This window comes from Perca fluviatilis, chromosome 21 (assembly GCF_010015445.1).
Source record: "Perca fluviatilis chromosome 21, GENO_Pfluv_1.0, whole genome shotgun sequence".
Lineage (NCBI taxonomy): Eukaryota > Metazoa > Chordata > Actinopteri > Perciformes > Percidae > Perca > Perca fluviatilis.
Genome location: NC_053132.1, coordinates 13,158,568 through 13,171,402, shown reverse-complemented (window position 1 = coordinate 13,171,402; position 12,835 = coordinate 13,158,568). Strand labels below are relative to the sequence as shown.

General features: G+C 38.6%; 2 protein-coding genes and 1 long non-coding RNA gene across 6 annotated transcripts in view; 2 read left to right on the top strand and 1 right to left on the bottom strand.

Annotated features, from left to right (window-relative positions):
• Nucleotides 1–175: 175 nt before the first annotated feature.
• On the top strand, nucleotides 176–4,891 carry LOC120550680 (voltage-dependent anion-selective channel protein 2-like). Of its 2 annotated transcripts, none has more exons than XM_039787350.1 (9): nucleotides 176–327; nucleotides 1,540–1,611; nucleotides 1,741–1,790; nucleotides 2,608–2,760; nucleotides 2,868–2,920; nucleotides 3,019–3,246; nucleotides 3,435–3,585; nucleotides 3,940–3,997; nucleotides 4,093–4,891. In XM_039787350.1, exons 2-9 carry the CDS (start codon nucleotides 1,545–1,547, stop codon nucleotides 4,182–4,184), a joined length of 852 nt encoding a protein of 283 aa, XP_039643284.1. In that variant the 5' UTR covers nucleotides 176–327; nucleotides 1,540–1,544; the 3' UTR covers nucleotides 4,185–4,891. The 2 variants fall into 2 exon arrangements, with proteins under 2 accessions (XP_039643284.1, XP_039643283.1); XM_039787349.1 differs by having other exon boundaries at nucleotides 1,540–1,645.
• Nucleotides 4,892–5,010: 119 nt separating this feature from the next.
• LOC120550681 (catechol O-methyltransferase domain-containing protein 1-like) lies at nucleotides 5,011–11,427 on the bottom strand. 2 transcript variants are annotated; one of them, XM_039787352.1, is made up of 7 exons: nucleotides 11,279–11,427; nucleotides 9,926–10,050; nucleotides 9,688–9,793; nucleotides 8,695–8,813; nucleotides 7,906–7,960; nucleotides 5,532–5,665; nucleotides 5,011–5,434 (listed from the first exon to the last, which is right to left on the bottom strand). In XM_039787352.1, the coding sequence occupies exons 2-7, from the start codon at nucleotides 10,028–10,030 to the stop codon at nucleotides 5,282–5,284; spliced, it is 672 nt and encodes a 223-aa protein (XP_039643286.1). In that variant the 5' UTR covers nucleotides 10,031–10,050; nucleotides 11,279–11,427; the 3' UTR covers nucleotides 5,011–5,281. The 2 variants fall into 2 exon arrangements, with proteins under 2 accessions (XP_039643286.1, XP_039643285.1); XM_039787351.1 differs by lacking the exon at nucleotides 11,279–11,427 and adding an exon at nucleotides 10,770–10,943.
• The window catches only part of LOC120550687, a 95,694-nt gene continuing 89,486 nt past the window's right edge, over nucleotides 6,628–12,835 (top strand). For both annotated transcript variants that reach the window (XR_005637763.1, XR_005637764.1), the window contains exon 1: nucleotides 6,628–6,797. This is a non-coding gene — a long non-coding RNA (uncharacterized LOC120550687). The remainder of the gene's footprint in view (nucleotides 6,798–12,835) is intronic.

Sequence of the window (12,835 nt, the reverse complement as noted above, 5' to 3'; positions counted from 1 at the left end):
TCCACTTGCCGGTGTGCTGGTAGCACACATTTGGCATGAAAAATGTTGACTCTTGCAAATGACAAAAATTACGTGTACTGTTGCCAAACATTATAACCAACGTTTAATTTACTAACCGATAATTACAAAATCATCATCTCGATTCGATTTTAGACAGGCACAAAATAAACAGCTATATCTAGGGTCCTGCGGCGCCGAGGTCAGGAGGAGGGTGTTTGTTGCGGTGTCTCCTCCATATCGTCCTACACCGGTACCTGTCGCTTTTCTGCCGCTTTTTCTAGCTATCTCACAAGTTGACAGCAACATCTTCGACAACAGTAATACTCGGTAAGTAATAGGCCATGTAATTACTTAGGTTGCTCAAGTTCTATTTTGTTTGAATGTCGGTGAAATGGTTATCAAAGGTCCGATTTGCTAGCTAGAAAACGCCCGCTACCACCCTCGTGCGTTCAACCCTAGTTTTATACAGTCTATGGTTCAACCCCTTTAAAATACTGTAGCAGACAGGCACCAGTGACACTGTAATATTTCTTACAATTTATTTTTTAATAGTAAAAATTATGAACAAGCAATCCATAATTCACAGACAATCCTAATTTTGTTGCATTATTCCCCATTTTATCCCAAATGTTATTTTACAAACTGCTGCTTTGATATAAATCATAGATATATGGATATAAATATTCATGCAAAATTGAATGGTAGAAAAAGACACACATTCAATGATGTTTTGCCAGGTATGCTATCACACCTTTATCCTTTACGTTACCGTTAACGTTCCGTTAAGCAGACAGATTGAAGCGTCTGGTCTAACCTTGACAATGAGGAGACGTGACAACAGAATCCGAGAGTAATGGAGACTGTATGACTCTGAAGTGGTGCAGGTGTCTTGGCAGTACAACTAGTTTAAGTCCAGTGACGGCACTTTATAACTATTCAATAAAATAATTCATGAGGTTTAAACATTACTTCAATAAAACCAGTAACTAATTGTAGTCAACGCTGTAGCCAAGATTTTAGAAAACTGTCAAATTCCCCCAAATGTTTTTTTTTAATAGTTGGATTTTTCATTCTGCAATTCTCTCTAATTTCTTTTTGCTTTATATATTTGCTATTTAATTATTTCCCAACAATAAGTTCTAAATTCAGTTTTTAGGCTTCTCCACCTTGCAATACAATACTCATGGGGAAATACTGTCTCCTATTTCTTTACCATTATTTTTTTGGTTTTGGCCCAAAAGCAGTCAATTTAAGTAAATGGAGTATAAAAAAACTCTGCCTACAAAATACCATTTTCGAAATTCCCTCAAAGTGGCTATAATGTTATAATTCCCAGTAAAGATACCCAGGACATGACCTCAGCATCATTAATGATAGCTACAGCCCTGGTTGTTTTTAGACGTTGACATTTCTATCCTTTTACAGTTTTGAGATGCATAGTTTTCTGAGTTTTATGTACATACTTAGTTTTGATCATTAAGTGCATTTATGGTTCTTTTTTCATCATTTACCCTCTCTGAAATGTCCTTTTTGTGACAGGCAAAATGGCAGTTCCTCCAACATATGCAGACCTTGGAAAATCAGCAAAGGACATCTTCAATAAGGGATATGGTAACTGGAAGCAAGATAAAAGGCAGTTTTATAAGTGTGTATTTATTGACCCTCAGAGGACAGGCTGGCTGTTTTTTAAATCTATTACCAAACCCAGTAAGTAGTTCCTCACTGTCCTTGTCCTTGCAGGTTTTGGACTGGTTAAGCTTGATGTGAAGACAAAGTCTTCAAGTGGAGTGGTGAGTTTAGCTGTTACTATAAATATACAGTAGTGCATTGCAGGTATTATCAACTGGTTTTAGGTTATCACAGATAATGTTCTCAGCATATACATCGGCCAATAAGTATAGAGAGTGCAGTACCGAAACGCCAATGTGTTTAAGGTAATTTAGAAACAGTTTGTCTATCAGAGAGCACTGACATGTTCAGTAGGGTGACAATTCTTTAATAACAAAGTTTCAGTGATCATTATCAAAAATCCTTGTTCATGTAATGTGTTTAGGTTTAAAAATGAATATCCAGGGTTTCCCCCATTGCTTTGCAAGCCTGGTGGCCCACCGGGCCTAAGTTGACACCTACGAAGCCTAAGCCACTGGGAATTTTTTTTTAATGTATTATTTCTTTTTTAAACTACAGGTACAGTAAGGTGGCTCGGTTGAAAACTTGGACATATTTTCAAATCTTAGCTTTTAGCACGGACTTAATGTAGGGCCCTATGGAATATGTCTTATAGCTTTTTTTTTTTTATTCTCAATTTTGCTATTCCGTCCATGATTCTCTTATTACAGAAACTATTGGGCTCTACATTAATGCTGCCTTCCGTCTGTGACTGGCCCCAGCCGGGCCCTCGTCGAAAAAAGACATTTGCCACCGTGCTATACAACTTTTCTGGGGGAACCTGGATATCAGCCGATAGATTTTTTATTTTTTTTTAAACTCGGTCAATATTTGTATCTGATTTTACTCTCTCAACTGTAGTGTACTGTAGTGGATGTACTCATCAAACCTGCTGTACTGTTTCCAGGTATGATTCATTTCCTCTTGTATTCACTTTAGGAGTTTAAAACGTCCGGCTCATCCAACGTAGACACCAGCAAGGTCACCGGAACCCTGGAAACCAAGTACAAGTGGGCTGAGTATGGGCTGACCTTCTCAGAGAAGTGGACCACGGAAAACACACTTGGAACTGAAATTTGTGTTGAGGATCAGGTAAATTAAAAACTTTATTTTGCTGATCTTCTCACTATTTTGCTGATCATCCCACTAATGCAACAGCTGTAAATGAAGTGTGTGACTGATAGAATGATCTTCTTTAGATCACCAAAGGGCTGAAACTTACTTTTGACACTACATTTTCACCAAATACTGGGTAAGCTACAGGTTTTATATGTTAATTGTAAAATGAATCATGGTAAAAAGAACATCCTTCTAACTCTCACTTTTTATTTTTCTTCTTAAATTTCACAGCAAGAAGAGCGGCAAGGTCAAGACTGCTTACAAAAGGGAATACCTTAATGTTGGTGCTGATGTAGATTTAGATTTTGCTGGTCCTACGATCCATGGAGCAGCAGTGGCCGGCTACGATGGCTGGCTGGCTGGCTACCAGATGACTTTTGACTCAGCCAAATCAAAGATGACCCAGAGCAACTTTGCAGTTGGTTACAAGACTGGAGACTTCCAGCTCCACACCAATGTGTACGTTTTAGGATGAACAAATATTTGAACCTAGCGAGATGAGTAACTTTACTGTAGAGTAACACAAATAGCTTTCCAAAATCTCACTGATCAATTGATCATGTGGTATAAAAAAAAATAAAAAAAATAAAAAAATACTGACATGCAAGGGATGTTGCTAATTTTTTTGGGGGCTTTTTTTCTCTCAGAAATGATGGTTCAGAGTTTAGTGGATCCATTTACCAGAAGGTAAACGACAAACTAGAGACTGCTGTTAATCTTGCCTGGACGGCAGGCAGCAACGGCACTCGCTTTGGAATTGCTGCCAAATACCAGTTAGACTCCAGTGCCTCCATATCAGTAAGTGTCTTACATATTATTTTTTTTTACCTCCACCAAGGAATTTGTTCCCCCCCCATGTTTGTCCGCAGGGTGTCTTAAAAATGTGTTAACCGTTGTGTGAAATTTTGTTGGACGTTAGCCCATGATCTAAAGAACAAGGGATTGGTGTTTGCGAGGATTTTTAAAGACATTTTCACGAGAAATTGTTAAACATTTCCACTTTTTTCTCTTGAACTATTGTGCTTACTTTAATTTGAAGTACATCAAGTATATCAAATGCTAATTAAAATAACAAATATAAAAGTTTGTGTAGCCTTGTAGCTGTACTGTATGTACGCTCTGAATATTAATGATTTCAATACTTTTCTCCAGGCTAAGGTGAATAATGCCAGCTTGGTAGGAATTGGATACACCCAGACTCTCCGGCCTGGTAAGAACCACCTCTCGTCCAGTATACAGTTGAAAACACGATGAACCTCTTTTTCAGTAACATAAATATGCATGTATTTAATTTTTGCATTTCAGGTATGAAACTAGTCCTCTCGGCACTGGTGGATGGGAAGAGCATCAATGCTGGTGGTCACAAACTTGGTCTGGGACTGGAGTTGGAGGCATAAGGGTCTGCTCTGCCATTTCATAAGAAAAAGAGAAATATCAGCAGAATCTGATCCTGAGCACTCCCATCTGGACAGCAACCGATATTTTAAAGAGATGAAGCCAAAACAAAAAAAGCAGCCCAGTTCTTGAGCACTGTTTAAAATGGAAACCTTTCCATGGGTATAATAACTAGTCATGTTTCAATCACATGTATCTATCAGTTACTCCTTCTGCCAAGTTTTCCTCAATAGTGATCTGGGTGTCCAGGAATGGTTTCAAAAAAACAAAACCTTGTTATTTTGCTGAAGTGTGATAATGTAGAATGTAAACATGAGCTGTTAATTTGCACAGTAGAATTTATCTTTATTTAAGCTCTTTGTCCTTTGTTGTATTTGCACATTTTATTTGTATTTTAGTAGCGATGTTTTACCTATTAGGTTTACTCCAACAAAATATGCTTATCAAGATCAAAGCCAATTTAGTGTGTTCACTTATCTTTCTAGAGGCTTAATTGTGCTGTGTGCTGAGTTTGAGAACTCCGTTACCTGAAATACCTGCTTCTAAGTTGCAAGACAATGCTAAATGGATTCTCCTTTCCCGCAGTGTAACTTGAGTGAATGAGTGAATCATCCACTTTTCTTCCCTTTTCTGAGGACTGTGACACTAATCAGGAAACCATTTGTGTGTTGGTGTGCATCTAACCTTTGCAATAAAGTCCTGAAATCAACCTTCATCTCCTGTCCTTTCATAACAATGCATAATTAGACAGCATGATGAATGGTATGAAATCAATTTGTATATATTGGGTAAATAATGATGCACTACAAAAACATTTGGCATGTACAGTTTGTTTTTGAATCAAATTTCTTTATTTTATTCCAACGCTGCACTTTGTCTTTTTACTGTAAAATGAACTAAGTTACTGATTGTGAAGTTAAACAACTGCCATTGGAATTACTTAACAATACAGTGACAAGTAACATGAGCCCAGATAGTAACACATTCAGCTACCATGGCATATCCAATATAATAGTTCACTTTTAAAACTTTAAAAGGACAGTTTCCCCAGAGTTACCTTCCAAAGCCTATGAACCATTGCACTTATTGGACATCGGCCCTATAATTTGATAGCTATTGTAAGCCCATCTCCCACTGTGAGCATACTCAGGCTGATTCGAGCATCTCGGTGCAACTTTTTGTTGAGCTTGTCGATGGCCAGAGTGTCTGTGTCGCCAGGGGAAGGATTCACTACTTTTCCACTCCACAGCACCTGCAGGACCAGAAAAACAAGTGTAGGGAATTAGCTGCTTAAAGTAACATACTGCAAGAAGTCAAACTTAAATATTTGTCTTGGGGGAAGCCCCTACGTTGTCGATAGCAATGATGCCCCCTTTCCTCAACAGTTTCAGAGACTTTTCGAAGTAGTTGTCATAGTTAACTTTGTCTGCATCAATGAAGACAAAGTCAAATGTTTCAGCCTGGTCATCTGACAAGAGATCATCTGAAAGAAACAAGATGGACCAGAGAGGTTATCTATCTTGTTATCTTGCCATACAAAATATATAATATATAGAGGAATAATTTAAAGTTGAATGAGGGGTTGGAAAAATAACAAGCTTCGGCTTCATCCCGCTCCTTTTCGGACAGGTTGAACACATTATTTGTAACACTTCATAGATATTGTTTTTCCTTTCGGTGTGTTGCTACGCACTTATTGTGTTTTTATATTTTAGTATTTTTTGTTCAAAATAAAAATAAAGAAATAAGAAAAATAAGAAATAAGGTAAATTTAAAATTGTCCAATGTAAGACGCCTTTGAGAGAAAAATGTTCATGATTTAAAAAACAAACCAACCCAGCTGTATTTAATGTAACCCATATGATGACATTTGTTTTATTTTTTTGTAACCAACATGGTTACATGCTTGTAAAACAAACTTTGTCAAATGGGGTTAAATATTTAACTCTAGTGGTCTTTGAAAAGTGGAGATATGATAAGAGACAATCTTTGGACTGGATTCTTGGAAGAGGATTTTAAGTCTATCTTTGCAGATTTAATTAAATGTTATATAGACATTATATATTTTTTAAAGCCTTTGATAAAGTGCTCATATCATAAAAGCAAAGTATTCCTGTTTTAGTCATGTAATCAACTTGTACAAAAATGCCTAGCCAAGCGGTTGTCTTCGCAGCTGTATAATGGAGATTTTCACATTGCATGTTAACAAATCTTTGAATCCTTCACCCAACAAAGCATTTAAGCAAATGCAAATCTTCTTTGGTGATAACATTTGATGAAATAATGAGTTATTTTATTGTTGACGATACATAGTTAATCATTATACAAGTGAAATTATTAGTACTACATTGGCAGCTATTCCACTAATTCTGTATACGGGAATGTGTAATGTAATAAATAAATAAATATATATAAAAAAGAAAATGCAAGGTGAAGGGTCACGTGATTCCGCTGACTTCTTCGATGATATATGCACGTGACGTCACCATAACTAGTCATTTTTGTCTCTTCGCCCTTTAGTGTGCGAATTCGGAAATACCGGTAATAACGTTTTTTTAAACTGCAAAGAATAAAGAAAGACGCGGGACAACTGGAATCCTGGTAAATTACCAAACGTACGTAGCCGTGAGCAGCCATTCTAACTTACTTATGCTATATTCACGTAACGTTAGCTTGCTTACCTGTATGGTATATTTGCGGGTAACGTTAACTTTACTTAGCATCTGGCTAGCTTAGCTGAATGGGTTCAGCTAAAACGCAGCTGCTGCTAAATTGGACCTGATTTTTGTACCAAATGGTAATCAAGGAAACTGATTTCACCTGTCAGATTTTGTTGTTCAGCCTAGCATATAATTTAGAATCACCACTAGAACAATGTAACGTTACAGTGTGTGTTTTGTCACTTGAAGTGTAGCTAGCTGGACTTTTAGTTACCATAAAAACAATAAGACACCTCAGATAAATGATAAATCTCACGTATGTCGCTAGGGCGTCTTCTTCGCGTTGTGCGTCAAGCCGTAATGAGCTCATTATTACTGCCCCTGAGGCCGGAGGGCAGAAACAGTGGGTGTTTTCCCCCAACGGCCACAAGGGGCAACAATGAGCCCATCACACACTTTATCTAGATCTCATAAATTGTTTTAAAGCAGTTTGTTTTTTTTGCAAGACAAACCACTTTCAGATGCGGACTAACTGGTTGGTATTGACAAATGTACGTCTGGTTAAAGAGCAGTGCACCACCGCTCCCTGAGCTGTTATATGGGACCTTCCAGTAACTCTCTTTTGGGCATCATCAACAATAAATTGAGGCAGATGTGACACCTTTTTAAATGTAATAACAGAAATAACCATAGTCTAACAGTTATGATAGTGTTTCCAAAAGATTTTCTTACTTTAAAAAAAAATTAAATTATGAACTCTATGACCTTTTTAACCTAATCCTAACCTAAACCTGATACACAGGAACCTCCAGTCAGTGGCATTTAAGTGATTTTTTTTTTTTTTTAAAGGGCACAGACACTGTGTTTAGACTAAACCACAGATGCAGGTTAGATTGTGGCAGTCCTGGATGTGATATACCATTAATCCAATTCAGATGTGTTGTTTCACAAAAATGAAGACACACGCAAGCCCTCTAGAATGACTTAATTTTTCCGTCAGGAAATTGTACCTCTTCTATCAAATTTAAAACAGTACGTTAAGGAAAGAGATGTATTACTGTACCTAGAGTTTTCAGTGCTGGCTGAATGCGTAAATCAATTTTTTGCTCAACTCCAGCCTGTAAACAAAAAGAAACAACAATTTTTTTTTTAAAGGTAAAAATGCAGCAGACAAGTTGTCTAATGACTCATGAGAAACAAAGTATAGCAGTATATTAGGATGTCTTTTGGGAGTGTATTTACATGCATGATATTTATTCCTCTTTTTAGTTGTTTTTGCAAACATGACATTGTTTACAATAACCTAGTTTTGCTATTTTCTGGATTAGTCCAAATAAGATATAGCCTTGTGATATCAGCGTATATGCAGCTGAAATTCCTCGTGAATTAAATACGTTTTCTTAACAGGCATGTAAGCAGATTTACCATGACATTATCTTAACCCATTGGCAGTTTGGCAGTTATTCAAAATGCTGAGAAGGAAGTGGAAGTCTGCATTCATTAACTGTGACTAAACATAAATAACTTGAAAGTCATGAAATTAACTCTGAAGGCGGTGTTGATGCAAATATTTTTAAAAAGGATTTGTTTTGTGATTATTAAAAGACTTGGCAGACTGGTCCAGTAGTCGTCTTTAATCACACAAAAGACTGACAGACAACTGAAGTCTGCTCCACATGCAGATGCACATACTTAGAGCTACAGTACGTCTATTACCTGTGTTGTATGAAAATCCTCTGCACTGATCAGCACTTTGCAATATGGGAACAATACAGCAGTATTACACATCATATACTGAACCCCATCATAATACAGTGTTTTGAAAACACTAAAACATAGATGTTAATGGTACCTCTTTCCAGAAGGGTTTACCAATGTTGGCGTATTCTTCAGTGATATCACATGCGACTATAACTCCATCGTCAGGCAAAGTCAGTGCAATGCTCAGTGTGTTGTAGCCTGTGTATACTCCTGCAATGAGAGCGCACTAAAATCAGCAAAATGGATGACAATTGATATGGCAAAATATTTCTTAAATATCATATAAGAAACCTGGTTTCTGTAGTCGTGGTAGGGGAATAGAGAAACCTGATTTTCATCAGCTGGATTTCTGGTGGAGAAAGGTGGTTTCTTGGCCATGTGTACATGTAGGCTAACCTTGTTTCTAATCAGCTATTTAGATTTGTGTTGTGCCTGACAAAGACTTCAGACAGGGAACGTATTGCTGTGACAGCACTGTGGCGTGATGAAAGGAGAGGTCATTATTACTGTACTGTGTACTGCATCCTTGTCTTTAAAATAATTTGATTCAAGTGGGTTTTTTGCAAAGGCAAAAAATACAGTCAAAAACAACACACCTATTGTGTATGGGTGCATCAAAATCTAAGTTCAATAAGGGGTAATGATTGGGTAATTTAGGACGTATAAAAGTACAAAAAAAACGAAAACAAGACCACTGTAACAACACTAGACTAGTTCAAAGTTAGACTAAAACTGAAACTGACACTGATTAATCTCTGTAAGTCTGAATAGGTCAGTTTCTACCGCTGAACATTTTAGCAACTTATTTATAAAATGTGCGCTCTAAGGAAAAACGGTGCAGTCTTTCACTACAGAGCCTGTCCTCTCACTGTCAGTCAAAATGCTTAGCCAAAAAAGACAATCAGGAAGCAGTTAGTATCCGCGAATAAACACTCAATTAACTGCACAACCCGATTTCTCGTAGAAACTTCTTGTGTGCACGTAAAGGTACTCGTGTCTGAACAGGTTAAGGGTTGTTGAATCTCAATCATGAGCAGGTGTATGTTTCAGAGACTAGATGTGATGTTAGGCCCGAGGCCCTTACCAATCTCTAATGCTTTCTTGGTTTTGATTAGTTTTGCCAGATTGGCCATGAACTGCGACTGCTCACAGGCGACCATTATGAAGTTCAAGGAGTGTTCCATTGTCCTCTGAAAGCAACGAGAGGAAACCGGTTACATTAGATTCTCAACTTACACTGTAACACACAATTACATCTTATGACACTGAGTGCTTAATTTTGCCAGAGCATATCTGTATTCCGTATACTAAGACAAGCTTACAAGTCTGAGGTTTTTCAGGGCCGGATGCTCCCTCAAGGAGTTATTGAGGACGTACTGCAGCAGTGGGTTGTCTTTTCCCTCGGTGTGACTTTTAAAGATGCTCATTTTGGAAGATTTCTTTTTCCCTGAGGACAAACATGAACCATGAAAGAATTATAAGGATCTTAAGAGCACGAAATTGCCTGTTGATCTACCATCCAGCTTATCTTTCAGGAAACTAAAGGCTGGTCTAGTTAATGTACAGTAGTTATTTGATTTAGATAATGATTTCAGTGGGGAAATGCAATTATTGCAGCAGCAGCAACAGATCCAGATAAAGAAATGAAGACTGGAAATTGTAAGACAATGTAGCGTGACATCAATACAATGCAATAAATTGTCGCAATCTGGTTGTCCCTATATTTTCTCTGTCTGTACATCACTGGATATTCCTGTTATTTTCAGTTTCAGTTTTGGATTTACCATTGTAAGGGTAGAAGCTGGAAGGGAAAGTCAAAAGAAAGCCACAATACTATTGTCAGACGGACAAAACCTTAGTGAAATGTATTGTGTAATTGTGTAAAAAATTCGGTTTCCTCTTTCAGATTTGTGAAAAAGGGATTTCACTTGTTTCAACTCTGTCCAAACCACATAAGCTTAGATCTACACTGAAACATGCTGTACCTGGGTTATATTTCCACTCAGAGCTTTGGTTTGAAACCCTAACCTATGTTACTTGTAACCAAAACATAAAAATGGTTTTACAGATTTCACAGATGAAGGATTCCTCCTCTGTGTAGATTTAAGGCTACATATAAACCTCTTTTCATGAAAAAAGTATTTAGGCTTTCACCTTCGCTCTTACCAAAGAAATAACCGGCGAATAAAACAACTCCCAATGTGATGGATCCAGCCAATGCCTCTTTGGAAATATTACGAAAAGACATATCTTATACGACAATTGTGATACGGCATACGGTAAATCTGGTGATCCCAGCCATTGACATGATCCCAGCTCAAGCTCTTCCGTGTTTGTTTAGCGCTGTACCGTAATACTGCGACTAGATGCGATGACCAGCATGGGAGACGTCTTGCGTTTCTGTCGGCATACTAGGCCGGCTACGATCATGTGATTGCCATTGTGAATAGCGTCGATGAAATAAGGACAATGTAAAGTGTAGCGACCTATGGTAGCGACTCCAGCAAAAGCCAGTCACACGGAAAATGTGATAAAAGTTGAATGTATATTTGATAAATCCAAATTAACTAGACACATTCCTCCTTAATATATAACAACTATTTTATATGCAGAGGTATAGACTTGAGCCATGCAATGAAACCCACATGCAGCTGCAAATTGGAAAAACAACTCACGGCACAGTTGCGTCTAAAGAAGAGGGTCTTGGGTCTGAGAGAGCGCTGAACTGAATTCCTGATTAAATGAACCTTAAAAATTCGCTCAGTCATGTAGAGATAATAACGGTCATATGACCGGCTGCTGCTCTCATGATAGGACTGTAAAACAGACGCCCATTGTTAGGACCACGTCTATGGATTGGACTCGCTGCTGCGTGCATATCCCTTTCTTTAGAAGCTGTCAAAAAATATAACCGTGAGTAATTATTTGTGCAGCTCAACAGTGGTAGACAAATCATTCATATCCTTTACTTGAGTAAAAGTATCAATACCACTGTGTGCATTTATTCTGTTAGAAGTAAAAGCCCTCCAGTCAAAATACAGTTCATTTAAAGTGCAGACATATTATCACCAAAATATACTTGGGGCCCTATTTTAACGATATGAAACTCAAGTATCAAACGTGAAACGCAAGTAGCTTTGTGGGCGGATCTGGGGCGCTGTTGCTATTATACCGGCGGGATAAGTGAGTCTTGGGTTGGTCTGAAGTAGCTAGGTGTGGTTTGGGCGTACCGTGAAAATAACCAATCAGAGCGTCATCTCACATTTCCTTTAAGAACAGGCGCGCTTGTTCCATGGCGGATTGCTATTATGACGGCGGATTTGCCTGGCGCCCGCCAGCGGGAGCTGTCCGAGATGCGGCTAAGTAATAAATGCCCGTCTTGACCGGGTGGCGATGTTGCTGCGGCCTCTCGGGCGCATCTCCTCAAGTCTGGAGAGGATTGCTGCAGCCATGGAGCGTGGGCCTCCAAACGCACCACCTGCTCCTGTTGTGCCCCCACTCCATCTCCGTCCACCTGCTCCGCCAGGAGCGCATTGCCACTCCAGGACCAGATCCCGCCGGAGTGTCCAATCCCGCCGTAGTTCAACATCACGTCTCCTTAAGTCCTCTAGTATTTCCTCATTTATGTCATCAACACATCCATGATTCATGGAAATGTTGTGTAAAACACAACAAGCCACACACACGTTTTGAGGACTGTAGGCTACTGTAAAGTGCTCCTGACCTATCCAAACACCTGAAGCCATTTTCACTAATATTTTCCTTGTAATTATGGTTTGAAAAAATGGGAACTGCTGCGTCCGTGAGAGAAGCAAAGTGTATGCGCGTTGTGCACGTGCTACATTATGGCCAAGCATGCGCCCCTAGCATCTGAATAACTGCGCCACTGACTTTAGACTAGCGCCACTGACTTTAGACCAGGTTTTTCCTGGTCTGTGGCGGAATTGTTTTCTGAAACTTCAAAATAGCACCAGGGAACGTTTGCGCCTGAACACACCTCCTCTTTTAGCTGAACCGCCCCGGAGCGCAAATACATTCCTTAATTTACCGACATGCATCTGTGGAGGGAAAAGTCCGCTATGCATCGGATGCAAAATAGGAATAATACATGCGTCGGTGTACAAAGGCAATTGCGCCGAGTGCAAGATAGGGCCCTTAGTGTCAAAAGTAAATGTACCTCTCATGCAGAATGGTTCGATTCAGTTTTTATTATTATATGCAAAGTATTAACG